Source organism: Sceloporus occidentalis, unplaced genomic scaffold (assembly GCF_023333645.1).
Source record: "Sceloporus occidentalis isolate IW3139 unplaced genomic scaffold, rSceOcc1.0.p SCAF_105, whole genome shotgun sequence".
Taxonomy (NCBI): Eukaryota; Metazoa; Chordata; class Lepidosauria; order Squamata; family Phrynosomatidae; genus Sceloporus; species Sceloporus occidentalis.
Window position 1 is genome coordinate 2,753,791 of NW_028317085.1, and position 17,447 is coordinate 2,771,237.

Below are 17,447 nucleotides of genomic sequence, written 5' to 3' on the forward strand. Positions count from 1 at the left end.
AAAGAGAAATAAAGGCATGAAAAAAGTTAGAGCACACCTTAATGCATTTTATTACATTTAAAAAGCACACACATTAAATACACAATATTACATTTGAAGCAAATGTTACATTTTCCAGAGAAAATTTTATAGCAAGACAGGAGGCTTCGTATTTTGCATTAACCTTCTTTACTGTTAACCTCCAGCAGCAAAACAGTTAACAGAAAACAATAAAACAACCAATAGGAACACAGGGAACAGTCTATATAAGTCTGCACAACTGGAAACTCCTCCTCTTTCTTTGCTGCTTAACCTCCAGGTGAGTACATTCCATTATATTGCTTTATAAATTGTCTATATGGTACTTTTATTTTACACATTTTGACTGCTTGTATTGGCTCTTGTACCCTTTTTCTTCTGTGGGTAGGGTTTTCTCCTACCTCCCCTTGCTGCCTTTCCCCGTGTCCTCGGGGTCTCTTACCCCTTTTCCTCGGGGTGTCCGCCTGTCTGGCCTCGTGGGCTAGTCCCCGTTATACCCGGGGCGGCGTTTTTTTCTCCCTCCGCCCTAGGGTTTTTCCTTGGTTCCGCCGCCTGCGCGCTTACTTCCCCGCGCGGCGGTTTGGTGTTCCCCCTTTCACGCGGCTGTCTACCGCGTTTCCCGTTTGGCGGCCTGCCACGTGGTCGTGCGGCGGCATGCTGCGTTGAGGTGCAGCGGGCTGCCGCGTTGGCTTGCAGCTGCCTGCACCTACCGTGCGGCGGTTTCTCTTGCCGCGGCAGCGGCCGCTCATCTGTTTCCCGCGCGCTGTCGGTCCATTCCCGCGCGGCGTTTATTACTGTGCCCGCGCGGCGTCCGTTCCCGTGTCCGCGTCGCGGCCCGTTATTTTACCGCGCTGCGGCCGGTGTGTTGCCTCACCCCGCGAGGCTTTTGTTTGACCTCCTCGCCTGCGGCGTGGTGGTGGCCCCGGCCTTCACCACGCTGCGCGCTATCCCTTTATGGTTTGGGCCTTATCGGCTGCATGGTATGTTTTTTCTTTTAGGTTGTTTTCTTCACCTTTATTTTTAGGAGTTTTGGTCTACTGCATGATTACACTTATGGATGTCTGTATACTAACTTCCACTAATCCCCTTGGGTGAACCCCCACTGCCTCTCACTGTTGCTGGCCTTGCCTCTGAGCACTTGGGTGAACCCCCTTCAGCCCTGTTTCTCTGGGGTGACCCCCTTTCTAGGATTTGCTCCTAGGGTGACCCCTTCCAATCACTGCTCGGGTAGCCCCCCTGCAGCCGTCGGGCGTGGTGAACCCCACTCCTCTGGGCGCGTTCTTGGGGATACTGCACCTAACGTAGGTTTGCACTTTACTGTACGGGTGAACCCCGCTGATTTGGCCTGTGTCTGGATTTCCCCTACTCACTCCTTGTTGTTTTGTGTTCCCATTAGACACACTTGGAGTATAATGGCCGAAGATTTACAAAACCAGCTTCCAGCGGCCGTTCAGGCCTGGCTCCGATCCGCTCTGGCTGCATCACTCCCTGCCGCCCTCGAGGAGCTCCGGTCTGCGCGCCCAGATCCTCCGGTCATTTCCCCTGCCGAGGTTGAGGAGTCAGACGCGGGCGGTTCGTCTTCCCCCGTGGGCACGGCGGCTTCACAGAAGCGTGCCTGGAGCGAATTGCCTTCCACATCGGCAAAAGGAAAGGCTCCATTAAAGAAGGTCCGCAGTTCAGTCCTTCCCATGGTGTCCCCAACTGAGGACCTCACGGATTACGAGGTGTTGGATGAATACTGCGCTGGCTCTTCATGTTTAGCCTCCCCTGCCCGGGAGCAAGACTTCGCTCCCGATCCTCCCAAGATTCCACTCAACCCATCCAGCGCTCCCGACCAACCGTTTGAAGTTACGGATGACCTCAGCACTCCGTTGTTTGACCCCAGGGCCCTTCGTCACCCTCGTTCTTCGGAGTGGACTCCTTCGGCACATATTGCCGAGTTTTTGCGGTTTTGGATCCGCCGTCCTCTGGACAAGGAGGTACGTCAAAGGCTCCGCTCGGAGTGCCCTCGTCCTACCGTCAAGGATAAGGTCCTCAACACTCCCGAGTTCGACCAGACTTTCGTAACTTTCCTTACAAAGAACGGTAAAGACCCTCGTAAGGGCATTGAGCTGGGGTTGCGCTCAGCGCAGGACAAACTTTTGGACGTCGCGGGCCCTTTGACACAGGTCTTCCAGATGGCTGACGAGGCCATAACTGACGGCTCGCCTTTGGATCCCCAGTTGGTGCGTGATTGGACTCAGCGAGCCTTGTGTCTTCTGGGCAACGCCAATTGCGCTATCTCCTCCGAACGGCGCAAGGCGGCGTTACTCAAGCTGGACGCCAAGTTGGCCGAATTGGCCCCTAAGGAACTGGGCGCTGAAGCCAAGGGTCTACTCTTTGGAGAAAAATTTATCAAAGACCTGAGCCAACATGTGAACTTGTTCACCTCCCTCACCAAGGCCCAGACTAACATGAGGCGTGTCTTTCAGTCAGGGAATCGTTTTTCCTCTAGAGCTGGCCGGCAGCGGGGTCGTGCCGCCAGCAGAATGGCCTCATTTGGCTCTAGACCCCGGTTTCCGGATGCCTCCACCGCCTACCGCTCCCATTACCGGCTGCCATTCGCCAGAGGTGGCTCCAGGGGCAGAGGATTTTCATCCACCAGAGGAAGATCGGCATCAGGTAAGACTGTTTCCTATTCTTCCTCTCGTTCCTGTCGGGGGTCGGCTCGCCCGTTTTTTCCATGTCTGGTCCCGCCTTACGTCCGATCCCTGGGTCCTTCAGACTGTGGAGGGTTTCCGTCTGGAGTTTCTCTCTGTCCCTCGGCAAGACTCTCTTCCTCCTCTCCCCAGGTTGTCTCGCGAGGCCGAGTCCCTGGTACACACCGAACTTTCCTCCCTCCTAGAGAAGGGTGCCATAGAGAGGGCGGACTCCCCTGCCGGCTTTATCAGCAACATTTTCTTGGTGGGCAAGAAATCAGGGGAGTTCCGTCCCGTGATCAACCTCCGGGCCCTCAACAGGCACGTCGTGTACCGTCACTTCAAAATGGAGGGTATACACCTCCTCCGCGACCTCCTCAGGGAGAACGATTGGTTCTCTCGCCTCGACCTCAAGGACGCTTACCTCACCGTCCCAGTCCATCGCGACGATCGGAGTTTTCTGCGGTTTCGTTGGCGCGGCCTCCTCTGGCAGTTCACCTGCCTCCCTTTCGGCCTCAGCTCCGCTCCGTGGTGCTTCACCAAGTTGTTGAAGCCGGTCATGGAGTTCCTTCGGGCTCGCGGGGTTCGCTCCATCATTTATTTGGACGATATCCTCCTGATGGCCCAGGATATCGAGTCCCTGCGTCGCGATACTTACCTCGCGGTCCATCTGCTTCAGGACTTGGGTTTTGTCATCAACGAGGCCAAGTCGGTCTTGGTCCCGACGCAGACCGTTCAGTTCCTCGGGTTCTCGGTGGATTCGGTGGCGTCAGTCCTCAGGCTTCCCCGCGACAAGGTCTTGGTCATCAAGAAGGAGATTCGCAGGCTCCTTCGCGGTGGCTTGGTCTCACTCAGGAACCTCGCCAGAGTTATTGGCCTGCTGTCTGCGTCCATTCAGGCTATATTCCCGGCTCCTCTCCACTACAGGGCCCTGCAGCGCCTGAAGACGAGGCATCTTCGCGAGTCGGCCTCCTACGACACGATGGTCTCCCTGACGGACGAGGCCCGGTTAGAACTCCATTGGTGGTTGGTCCACATGGACGCGTGGAACGGCCGTGCCATTTTCGGGTCAAGCCCGGATTTTGTCTTAGACTCCGACGCAAGCCTGTCTGGCTGGGGAGCAGTTTGCGGAGATGTGGCTACCGGGGGTCCTTGGACTGCGGAGGAGCGCGATCTCCATATCAATTGCCTGGAGCTCATCGCTGGATCGTTCGCAGTTCGCAGCTTCATGAAGGGCGTCACCCATTGTTCCCTGGTGCTGCGCATGGACAACGTTTCTGCCGTCCGTTACATCAACAGGCTAGGGGTCTCGAGATCCAGGCTTCTCACAGAGCTCACCAAGGAGCTTTACCAGTTCTGCCTGGACAATCATTTGTCCATACGGGCAGAGTATCTGCCAGGCAAGGAAAATCTTGTGGCAGATTGGTTCTCCCGACACTGGAGGGACGTGAGCAACTGGCGTCTTCTTCCGAGCGTGTTCCACTCTCTCCACCTTTGTCGAGGTCCTCTCCATCTGGATCTGTTCGCGTCCAGGTCGAATCGTCAGACCGACGCGTTCTTCAGCTGGCTCCCGGACCCGCTGTCCTCGGCGGTGGATGCCTTCCTGCAGTCATGGCCTCTCCAGGGAGCGTATGCCTTTCCCCCATTCAACATGATCCTCCGGACTCTCCATTCCGTCAGTCGTCAGGGTGTCTCGATCCTCGTGATAGCACCCCTATGGAGGACTCAGCCGTGGTTCCCGTTGCTTCTGGAACTGTCGTGTGCGGATCCCCTGATCCTTCCCTCGACCTGGGATCTGCTTCGGGATCCGGAGGGGAACCCTCATCCTCTTATCCTCCAGGATCGGCTGACGTTGGTGGCTTGGTCGGTTTCCGGGACCCTGGCATGTGCCGGGCTTATCGGAGGCAGCTAGAGACCTGCTCTGGGGCTCTTGGGCCTCGGGCACCAGGAGATCTTATCTCCAGGCTTGGAACACCTGGAGTCGCTGGTGTCTGGTTCGACACCTTGATCCCCTTACGGCGCCTGTGACGTCGGTCCTTAATTTTTTGGCTCATCTTTTTTCTATCGGCAAGTCCTATCGCACTATTAATTTGTTCCGCTCGGCCATTTCGGCTGCTCACGTTCCGGTGCAGGGCTTGGGTGTCGGTAAGGATCCGGCGGTCTGTCGTCTCCTACGGGGTATTCGGCTCTCTAGGCCCCCGAAGGCTCATTATGGTTCCTTTTGGGACGTCTCCCGGGTGCTACAATTTTTGGAGAATTGGCCGGACAACGATGGGTTGTCTTTTCGCCAGCTTTCCGCCAAGACGGCTCTTCTTTTATGTCTGGTTTCCTTTCGACGGGTGTCTGATATTTGTGCGTTTGACGTGTCCTCTTTTACCTTTTCCCCCGAGGGTGTCTTAGTGTCCGTGTGTCGGAGGACGAAGTCCAATTCCTCTTCGGTGTCTTACCCTTACTTTCCCGCGCGGCCACGCCTCTGCGTGGCCCGTTGTGTCCATTCTTACCTAACCAGGTCGGCTCCTTTCCGCTCGGCTCTCTCGGGTCCTCTCTTCATCTACTACGTGCGTCCTTTTCGCCCTGTATCTGTCCCCACGATTTCCAGGTGGATTCGTTGGCTTCTCCTTTTGGCTGGCATTGAGGGCTCCTTTGGAGCGCACTCTGTGCGTGGCGCAGCCGCCTCCGCGGCGTGTTCTCTCTCGGACCTTTTGTCGGCGGCAGATTGGTCCAGAGAATCTACTTTCCGGACCTTTTATTTTCGGGCCCCGGTTCACGCTGCTTTGGCGTTGATTTAGGGGCGTTAAAACTGCAAAATACGAAGCCTCCTGTCTTTCTATAAAATTAGGGATTAATCTAGCCTTGGTGCAGTATTAATCTAAATTTTATTAAAGACAGGAGGCGAGTATTTTCCCCCCCTTCGCTTTGTTCTGTCCCTCCCTTCTTTGGTTTTAATATGGTCTTGCATGTTTGGGAGGTTGTCGAGGGGGTTGTCTATTATTGCACTTGTGGCTGTTGCTTTTGTGTCATGTTTCGCATATCTTTGCATGGTCCTGTCACGTTCTCTGTTGTTTCAGGTCGTCCTCCGGTGGTGTAAGGTGTTGGTGCCGTGGTGGTCCTTTGTTCTGATCTGTTCCTGATGGGATGTTGCTGTCGTTTTTCAGCTTCGCAAAGAAAGAGGAGGAGTTTCCAGTTGTGCAGACTTACATAGACTGTTCCCTGTGTTCCTATTGGTTGTTTTATTGTTTTCTGTTAACTGTTTTGCTGCTGGAGGTTAACAGTAAAGAAGGTTAATGCAAAATACTCGCCTCCTGTCTTTAATAAAATTTAGATTAATACTGCACCAAGGCTAGATTAATCCCTAATTATTACCAGCATCATAATGATGTAGGATTTCTAACCAACAAGTTCTGCATATTACTCACCAAAGATTAGTGCAAAACCCATATGAAAATACTAATAATTGTCTACATCCTTTTAATGTTTTGTCATATAATTACAAATAATTTTTCAATAATTACAAGAGAATATCATGAGCTGAATACATCTCCCACAAGCCAAATAGCTATGGAAAGGGGTAAATGCACATGCAAGCAGCTACCATAAGCATCAAAGTGCATACGATGGTTTTCAGTGGCCGCTTAATAAGTCATCAGCCAGAGTTAGTGGAAAAGAACCATCTCAACTGTAATTGTCATAATTCCTTCTATATATAGCACCCACTGAACTTGAAGACAGTCCTGTTGTAGTCCTGTGGAGACTTATCCAACGTTCTCCTTTTCCCATGTAATAAAATAGGATTGCTAACAGAAACAATTAAACATCTTGAAGAAAAAATGTTTTTAAAGTAGCAAATTGTGCCCCCTAGTGTTATTTATACAAACCCTATTTAAGACCTTTTCACATATCTTTCATAAAGAATTAAACTGTGAATGAGGTATCCCACCAATGATTGCATATTATAGTACTTTGCAAGTACTTTCATATACATTCGGTTACCTAAAGAGAACAAAAGAAATGTTAAGATCACACGCAGTTATCATATGCGTTAAAGTGCACATGATGGCTGCTGTGTACCTTTAATAACCACAAAGCATGTGGATCAGCTTACCTTTGCTCTTCATGAACATATTCAAATCCTACAAGTTCTACAGTCTTTTTCCCAAAGACCAGCTCTTCAGTCTGCTCATTTTTCAATTCATATCGCTTTCTCACAGCCGTTAAAAAATCCACACCAAAATTTGCCTTTTTTGGTCGAATAAAAGAACCTCCTGTAGGGTGACTTAAAATATAAATGAGATAAGCATTACAAAAAAAGTGTCATTATTTATAATACAATCCAAAATACATTAGGCTTCTACCACTCACTCTTCAGAGGCAAAGAACATATGCAAACAGACAGGTGTGACTACAATGCCCAAGGATGCAGAGACAAGAGGCTTAGGCAGACTGTGCCTTGGCATAGAAAAACAACAGTCAATTGAGAGTAGGACTAGTTCAAAAGAAGCCAAGTTTTTATTTTTCAATGCCCCCAGAGTCTGAGAATGTAGCTTGCACTTTAGAAATTACAATCTGCTTTCTTGTGGTAACAGTACTGCCCACAGTCAGACGATCTGGTTATACAAAGTCACTCACTTTGCCAAGGTCAGTAAGTGGTACCTTAACTAGATTCCCTTTACTGCTTGTGAGCTAAAACAAGTGACCATTAGCAGCAGCACTAAGAGAAGATCCCTCCATCAGCCTCTTGGACTCACCTGATTGACTGAGAAACAAGCTGCCATAATCAGCTCACCTCTACAGCCAATCAGCTGTTGGCAGGTTTGGCCCACCTAGTCTGCTCATTTTTCCTGCTGCACTTATTAAAAGAGTTCAGATGTCAATGTCCTAAATTCCATGTCTTCCAAATGAACATGTTCTGAATGAATGTTTATTTAGGAAAGCATTATTCCTGCATGTGCATCACAAATGACTGCTGTCCAAGGTGGAGGGATCCGACAGGCCTCTATTTCTCCTACTTAGGTTTTTAAAATTACCTGCATGTAAAATATTTTGTTCCATCATGCGTTCCATTGTGTTTTCCTCTGAGAGGATTGTCCCATTCTACTCCAAGCCAAAGACCTTTAATGTGCAAAATTAGAGAACACAAAAGCAAGATTGTTTCTATAACAATTTAAAATGTAGGTGCAAAATATAAAAGGTTTGATCTATATGTTGTGCTTGCAAAATAACTAGCATAAGTATAGATAAAATTACATATAGCTAAACCATACAACTAGGATAACAAATGTTCTATCATATTTAAATGAACATTGGGTACTGAATAATGAATGAATAATGTTCAGCAGGTATCAGAAACAGAAGTCTGCAGTACTAAAGTGGGATTCAAAACATTTCTGGCAGAGGCACTAGGAGAACAACTTAAATAAATGAGTGTTTTCATTTTAAGCAATTTATAAGGTTATCGCAGTGGTTGGCTTAGATATCCCTATATAAAACACAAAGATAGAATCTACCTGGTGTAGGTGGCACGTTCCCAACATAACGCACAGTTGCATACTCTCCATCACAAACAATGCGTCTACCAACAGCATCACTAGGGAAGGCATCACTCATTGTCAGATGAGAACACTAGAGTGAGAGAAGAACAGACAATCAACACCGTGCTATGAAGAAGAAGAAGAATGTAATAAAAGGTAAGGAGGTAATAAAAGAATAGATGTTAACAATACATAGATATGTATGTAAAAAGGAAAAACAAAGTGGGAGAGAGAGGCAAGTCATACTGCTAGAGAATTTTGTATGAAGCTATACCTATGTATGGATGTTTCAAGAAGGCTGTCATATTTTTTGGTTAGTAAGAACCAGTCCAGATGAAATGTTCAGAGATTTATTTAAATTGCATGTATGGCAATTGTACGTCCATGGTTTGTCTGGCCTTACAAAAGACAAACTTGTAATTTTAATTTAATGAATGGAAACATAACAGCGAAGCACGGCAAGACAAGGACTGGTCGAGTATGAGGGACAGGTTAAAGGTAAGGTTCAGAAGATTATTCAATGGAATGGAAAGACGATGATCTGAGGGAATGATGATTATCTGAAGGAATGTCTCTGTCACCTTTCTGACATAACCATGCCACCACTTCACAGGGAAGTATTATTATTATTTGACATCAGACAAAGTTAACAAAATCCCATTGTTTTGTGAGCTATACAGCGAAATCAAACACTACTTATATTTACAACATAATGGTATAAAATACTCAAACGCACCACACTGAAAGCTGAAAGATACCCACAACTTGAGTTCCGTTTGGAAGTGATCGGTTACCAAGGCAACAGATCTTCAACAACTGTGAAAAAACAAATGCATCAAATAAAAAAAAGTTACTACAGTATAATAAACAAAATATGCTACAACAGCTGTGTCTTTACAAAACACAGAATGATCAATACTAACTAATAAATGAGGAAATGATAAAACTAATATTTACATCAATCCTTACGTGAAAATGGGAAACATTAATTCGCTTTATTATGAATTATGTTTATTTCTATATTGCCAACAATTCACGCAGGGCTTCTTAAATTAGAATTGAGAACTGCTTTCTAGAAGGAAAGGAGTATAGAAAACATAAGAATCAGGACTAGGGATATATTCTGGAAAGATGGATACACAAATCAGAAAAACACAGGAATCGTAAACTAGCACTTATTCCGTTTTCATATTCAACATTGAACGGACAGACCAGGGTGATGTATTCGGTCAAAAGTAAACAGAGCAGTCTAACCAAGTCATGGAATACAGCAGCGAAATAATTTATGCAAATACAAGTGTGTGCGAAAAAGTGGGTACGATGTGTCACATTAGGTGGTCTAAACAGGACCGTAAAAGAAAAGCCATTATCTAAACAGTGACCTATAACTCAAAAATGTCAGTAAGGAAATTCGTGCAATTTATGTACAGAGGGCACAGAGTGGAATGGCATAGCAAATTCTCACTATTCATTTGCATACTATATAAGACAAACACGTGAACATGTCATATTAATACTCCCCTTTTCTGACTCAGCTATGAAAAAACACGTTATGTAGAGGTTTCTCACAAGCCCTCTAAATAGTTTCAGAATTGGGGAGCATACGAGATATATACTATTACGTAAACTCGAAATTCAGGAACATACATCACCCACTCTTTATTTTCCACCCGTGTAACGAACAGAATCACCTAAACAAGCAATGCGCTTGCGCGTCTCAGGCTGCCGACACACGGGCAAAATGACCTGCCGTACTGCATGCTGGATCACGAAGTCCACAATGAAAAACACATTCCCGCTCATAACGCCAGAGAGAGGAGACAAGGACTACTACTCCCGGCATGCATTGCGCGTGACAGCCCGGCATTCAGAACGAAAAGCTAGGAAGTATATTATAGCGCTGCATCTTCCTATCAAGCAACGACGGGTTTGGTGAGGGAATGTCACTTCTGAAGAATAACCGCGGTGCTGGGGATTTTAAGCATTTTATTACAGCCTAAAAACTAGTGATGGGAAGTTCGGATCATTAAAGTGAATCGGATCATTTCGATTCGTTCACTGAAATGATCCGATTCATGATCCGGATCTTCGGATCACTCAGTGTGTCTGCACGGAGTTACTGTTTTCCAGTAACTCCGTGCAGGCACACTAACGATTGGCCCCGCCCCTTTCATTATGAATCCTCCCCCCTGCCTCCAGTGATGTCAATGAAGGCAGAGAGTCGTTCAAAGATTCGGATCTTACAGGGATCCGAATCTTACAGTGATCCGGATCACTGTAAGATCCGGATCATTGTAAGATCCGGATCATTGTAAGATCCGGATCATTGTAAGATCCGGATCTTTGAACGACTCTCTGCCTTCATTGGCATTGTAATCATTCAGAGAATGTCACCATACTGTTATAAATAATACATTCATAATCACTGCCCCCAGGATTTACATTCCCCTTTACCTGCAACTGCACCTTAAGCTAACTTAATTAAATTAACCCTCACCATTAAATTAACCCTAAACACCCCATCAACCATGACTGCCCTAAAATTAACCCTTAACACCCCATCAACCATGACTGCCCCTAAAATTAACCCTTAACACCCTATTAACCATAACTGCCCCCAAATTAACCCTAAACACCCCATTAAGCATAACTGCCCCCAAATTAACACTAAAGACCCCTTTAAGCATAACTGCCCCCAAATTAACACTAAAGACCCCATTAAGCATAACTGCCCCCAAATTAACCCTAAACACCCCATTAAGCATAACTGCCCCTAAATTAACACTAAAGACCCCATTAAGCATAACTGCCCCTAAATTATCCTTAAACACCCCATTAAGCATAACTGCCCCTAAATTAACACTAAAGACCCCATTAAGCATAACTGCCCCTAAATTATCCTTAAACACCCCATTAAGCATAACTGCCCCCAAATTAACACTAAAGACCCCATCAACCATACCAATTTATTAGGTAATTTATCTGGAGTACATGCAATTAATTTAGGGGCAGTTATGGTTAATGGAGTATTTAGGGTTAATTTCAGGGGCCGTTGTGGTTAATGGGGTCTTTAGGGTTAATTTCAGGGGCCGTTATGGTTAATGGGATCTTTACGGTTAATTTCAGGGGCAGTTATGGTTGATGGGGTATAAGGGTTAATTTTATGCTGATGATTGAGGGTTAATTTAATTAATTTAATAAAGTTAACTGTAGGTGCAGTTATAGGTAAAGGGGGCAAACTCAGGGGAATCTAAATCCTGGGGGCAGTGTGAACATTATTAATGTATTTATTTATAAAAGTATGGTATCAGTGATTTTCTCTGAATGATTCGAATCTCTGTAAGATTCGGATCCTTGTAAGATCCGGATCCCTGTAAGATTCGAATCATTCGACTCTTCGGTTCATTCGACTCTTCGGTTCATTCGACTCTTCGGTTCATTCGACTCTTCGGTTCATTCGACTCTTCGGATCATTCGACTCTTTGAACGAATCTCTGACTCTATGAGTCATCGTTCCTGTGAGAATTAATGAGCTGTAACCTGACCCCAGAGTGCTCTGCAGATGACTCACAGCTCTAGGATCAGGTTACAGCTGCATGATGATTCACAGACTGAACCGCTACAAACGAATGGTTCAGTCTAGTGAACCGACTCATCCGGATCACTAAAAAGAACCGGATCAAATGAACGATTCGTTCATGATCCGGACATCACTACTAAAAACACATTTATGGTAAATGTTGATGCTTTAAGCCACACAATCCTTACCCCTTAAAAACGGAGTCGCCACACTATGCAGTAGAGGAGTGGCTTTTTGAGAAAAATAAATAAACTTTGACAGAAAACATACCCACCAACATTTCGAGTGTCCAAATCCTAATTCCGGGGGGAGACAATGGAGGTCTATACTGTTGCATTGCCATTTATTTTGCAGAGGTTGGATGATCTTTCCATTCCTGTACGCCTGAAAATCAGAATTGTCCTACAGAAACCAAGACACTTGGGAGGTATGGTAATACTAAGCATAATCATACATAAACCAAAGAGCGTTATAGGGATGTAGTAAATATTAACCGGATATTTATGAGGAATCTGTCATTCTTTTGCATGTGCTGCGGGTCATTCTCTAAGGGGCCGAAGGAACTGCTTCATCTTTTGAGTTCTGGGGCTGGGGCACACCGTTTTAGTCGTTTTCCTATAGTTCGTTATGCGCCAATGTTATAAAGAGCTTACACTTTACCTAGTGAAACCTATATATATATGCTTTTCAGGTAAAGATAATTTGTTCATTGATAGCTAGGGCACACTATGCATTGCATAAACAACAAAATAGCAAAATATATAGCGGTAAAAATGCAAAAACACACGATCACACAGAAATTGAAAACCAAAGAGTGAAAGTAACAGGAACTTAATAATTTTCTTTAGAGTTTTCAGCTCCCTCAGTAAAGTTATACAGCAGGTGATGCTGGAAGTGTAGAATAGTAGAATGCACACGCAACCCATACAGGTGACTGTATGTAACACACAGCAGTTAAGGCACAAGTAAGAAGGGGTTAAATTCCATAATTGTATCTTTAGCTTCCTTCCCAAGGTGGTAACCTAAATAAACGTTTAATCAACTGTTGAGGCAGGAGGATTGTTGTTAAAATGTAAATTTTTTTTTCGGTAATACTTACAATATAAGAAAATCTAGACGTGCCTCCGGATTCAATGTCATATTTAAGACATGGTGAGACATGCTCAGCAACATCTAAATCCTGTTTGTCATGGAAGAAATAACTGCAAAGATCCAAGAACGAGGAATCAAATGTCAGGCCATCAGGGAACCATAGATGAAGGCGTTTGAGGAAGAAGAAGCCCGTCCAGTTGATCTACTGTTCCTTTGTCTGTTTATCTGTTGCATACAAATCTTTCGCTTTCTTTTTCTGTAATGCTGTAAGATTTGTGGCTTCAGAGGGAAGACCCACGGTTCACATTTACAGTTGGTTCCAAGGGGTCGTTATGACTTCACTGCGCTGGGCCAGCTGTGAGATTCGGGGGTCATGTGTTGATGGGTCTCAAATTACATTATGTGGTTCGGGCCTTGCGGTTGTTACAACTACAAAAGTCATTGTTATGATGCACCCCCCCCCCCATATTTTACAGAACACAGTAATGCATACACATCAAATGTAATTTTGTATTGCATGGTTGTATAGATGCCTACCACCTGTGGTATGTATCAGAAATGGCTACATTTAATAATAGCAATGGACTCAAGCCTTCTACAGGGCTCTTAGTCTCTCAACTTTATTACCTTACATAATTGTGTCATCTGCAAAAAAATTGACATTGCTTCTAGTACCTGTATCCAAGTCATCAGCAAATAAATTAAAAATAGTCGGCCCAAACACAAAACTCTGAGGCCCTCCGCTTACCGTATTTGCTAGACTATAAGACAACCCTGAATATAAGATGTCCCCCCCAACATTTGAATATTAATTTAGAAAAAAAGAAAGCCTGAATATAAGACTATCCTATAAGAAAATATTTTTACTAGTAAATATTAATTCACATGTAAACTTTCTTTCATATTTAGTAAAAAGTATGATTGAGGAAAATGCATTTCTTGTTTTTATTTCCTTATATTTGCACATCTGCCCCCAGGCTTGTCACTCTGCCCCCCCCCCGAAATGCCTTATACCCCCTATATGCCACTCTGCACCCCAGATATGCCTTATGCCCCCTATATGCCACTCTGCCTCCCTCATAAGCCTTATTTTATCAAAGGGTACAATTAAAAACTTTGTAAAATGGTTACTTGGCCTGGCACATTTTTTTTTTACTTTAGGCAATTAATGCATTGTTTTATAATTTTTATTATAATTGTTCTTAGCAGTTATTTAATTATATACTGTTAGGCCGACACACGTGAAATTTCACGAAAGCGTTAACTGTTTAAATATCAGGGGACTCCTCTGCGTCTTTCTCGTGCGTGAACGGTAAGGTTTTTAAGTGTGCTTCAATTAAGCTTGGACCTATAACAATAGATCTGACACTTAATTTTTGTAAAACCTTATATTTAAAAAGTTAAGGAACAAAATGCAGGGATTACTTCTCTGTCCAAGAACTATTTTCCTTATCTTCACTGTAAGGTTGTTTGTTAGATAGGTTTATCACATGCAGTGAACTTTACTTTAAAACAAATACAAGAAAGTCAATAAAATGATGATAAACTTAGAGCCAATGTAGGAAAAAAATACATTTGTATCTACAATATGGACAAATACATTAGAACCTTAGCTTTATCATGTAAGAAATAAACACATTGTTCAACAATTAGGGTTAGGTTTTATTGGAAAGTAAAATAGGTGCACATGGCAACTAATAAACGATACAGTACAGAAAAAAAAAATCAGGTTTGCTATAAAATACAGAAAACTGGAATTTATCTGAATGCTTGAGTCAATTTGTTTTAAATTAATTGTAGTCTTGTCAGGTGCAGACTATTTAGTTTGTGGAATCTGTCAGATATTTTATGATAGAAAACATGTATTCCATATATTCTGTACTTTACATGAACACAAAATGGAGTCAGAGCCATTTTATTTTACTTAATCATGTAGTGATTATTTCTTTTTGTCCTTGTTCCCTCTATAATTGAGAACAAAGGAGTATCCATGTATAATGATGTTTCAGCGTATGTATGATACAATTAATGTTATCTTCCATGAGAAAGTTAAGGAGTAGACGCTGCATATCTTTAGAAATGTAACTTGGAATGGGGGATACATGGTAAGACTACCAAGGCCTGAGTTACTATCTAGGAGGTAACACCTGGCGATAAGGGTGACCAAGGATAAATTCCAAACACATATGTAATGGTTTTAAATTAATTCTTAGACCAGAGCGTCTCTCACAGGTAAATTAAGAAATTACAACGGTGTAAATATGAGTAGAAATCCTAAATTTAATGGGTAAAACCCACCGTTATGATTGGAGAATTCCAATCAAGAGGTGGAGGCTATGATAATAAGCTCTGTTTTTAAGCTTATGTCTTGGATAATTAAAAAAAAACGGACCTTAAAAAAGATCGCACCCTGAAACAGACAGACCCTGACGGACTTATTCACCAAATTTACCCCAGAGAATTGGAATCTTAAGATTCTGGCACCATATTTCACTCTTGGAGTTACTTTGAGTTCTAACCTATATAACTTTTAGAAAGTTATATTCTTTTCCACTTAATTTCTTGCCAATGAACCTGGATTAACTTCTACAAGGACCAGTTGGACAACAGCAACAAGTGGTGGTAATTATAATTGTTTTATTATTCTGAATAGAGATGAATTTTGTCTTCTTCGTATAGAATTCCCTGTTTCTGGGAAGTACTATATTGCATTATTGTATATGGCGGCTTGTGAGACTGCAGCTTATAACCCGTGATAATAACAATAATGAAAAGGTATTTTTACCTGTAGATGAAGTTTGACATCATTTGCATCTATTAGGAATTTCACTAATACTCGTAGACATTATTAAATTACTTTTTAATTTGTCATATTAGTTAAACTAATATAAGAGAAATAGTGATATTTTTATTACTGCCCTGATTATTATAAATTGTTGGTTGCTGAGTGGACTGGAAATTAATTGTGTGTTAGACTCATATAGTACTAATTCATATTGATAACTATCGATAATATATTGTATTTGAATTGATTCAATTTTGACATGTTTTAAGAACTTTGTGTTTTATATTATGCACTGTGTGACCCATATATAGATTTTATAAATTGTATTTACAATAAATAAATATTTTTGATTGACTATCGTGGCGATATCTATCTAATTTGAATTATAATTTTCGGCGATCTGAAAGAATTTAGGATCGGAGATAAAATATAGGGTATCTCCTTAAATTAATATTGTGGATGTGGTACTACAATATTTGATAGCGTCGTTATTTTGCGTATGTGATAAAATATTGGTTTTGCCTATTTTGTCTCATTAATATCCCTAACAAATCCAGGGCAAACTTGTTAGAATTTACTACCTTCTATGCACACAATTACACTATATACATCCTGGTCATGTATGCAAATAAAATATTGAATTTGTTCACTAAAGGGAGAGTTGTTTTAACGCTCGCTTCGCTAATCATTATGAAGGGCCAACACTGGCAATTTTCTCTATTAAGAAGGCGTAAGTAGGCATTGTTTAACCCCTTAACGGCCAATGACAGTACAGGGCAGTCACGCAAAAACGGTCTGACAATGACCTTTGACAGTCCTGAACCATCATGGGGTTAAATCAGTTCAGAAAGCAATCGCTTCCTTCACTCAGTTGGTGTTACTGAGATGCCTCGATATGGGCGAGGAGACTAGTCTTGTTCGATATCCATTATAAAGGGTGAACACGGTCAGATTTCCCCAGCAAGAAGGGCTGGCTTGAGTAATGCATAAATCAAAGAAGAAATATCACCGATTTAACTATGCCAGCCAAGTTCTGCAGCAGAGGGGCACTGGGGTCGGCCCTTCAACATGTATACTTTTTTGATTGTAAGCTTGCGAGCAGGGCGATCTCTGCCTAATGTATCGGTTTGTCTTCATCTAGAGTTTCACTCTTGTACAATATGAATTGTAAGAAGCGCTGCATAAATTGTTGGTGCGGTTTAAGAGGTAACAATCTCTTACGTTTGTAAAAAAACAAAACAAACCCCCACAACATTGTCTTTATTACAAGATGGTCACTTCTTTTTCACCCCTATGAGCAACGTGGGGTTCAATCCTCATTTTCACACCATAACCAGATACTAAGTGTAAGAAGTAGTTTAGATTTCTATTTCGTGATCATTCACATAGCATTATCCTCTTTATCTTAAAACTCAGAACCAAGGAACCAGATAAAACCAGCCAACCTATACCCTACAAAAACATATTTGCCAGCGACCCTAACAGATATATTAATATTATTTCTCTTTTGCTCTTGATTCTATATCTTTGTTGAGTTAAACCAGGGCTGCATAACTCACAGTTAGCAAATACCCCCCAAGTTTTGGATAACCCAGTTTAAGCACGGGAATCTTAATCCTAAATGAATCAAGCTACTTGTTTTCAGGAAAGGATACACAACTCCTGGACTGTTTGCAGCTCTCGGGGACTGTTGTGCAGCCCTGAGTTAAACATATTCTAGGCTCAGAGCTTCTAACTAAGAACAACTCTGAAAAAACATCAAATTG

General features: G+C 43.4%; 1 protein-coding gene across 1 annotated transcript in view; it reads right to left on the minus strand.

The window, feature by feature from the left end:
* LOC149283400 (tubulin-specific chaperone E-like) overlaps positions 1 to 8,300 on the minus strand; it is a 37,494-nt gene extending 29,194 nt beyond the window's left edge. The window contains exons 1-3 of the mRNA XM_089497638.1: positions 8,201 to 8,300; positions 7,721 to 7,805; positions 6,799 to 6,969 (exon numbers count right to left, since the gene is read on the minus strand). Of these exons, the coding sequence (XP_089353764.1) occupies positions 6,799 to 6,969; positions 7,721 to 7,805; positions 8,201 to 8,300 (356 nt within the window). The remainder of the gene's footprint in view (positions 1 to 6,798; positions 6,970 to 7,720; positions 7,806 to 8,200) is intronic.
* Between the last annotated feature and the right edge of the window lie 9,147 nt (positions 8,301 to 17,447).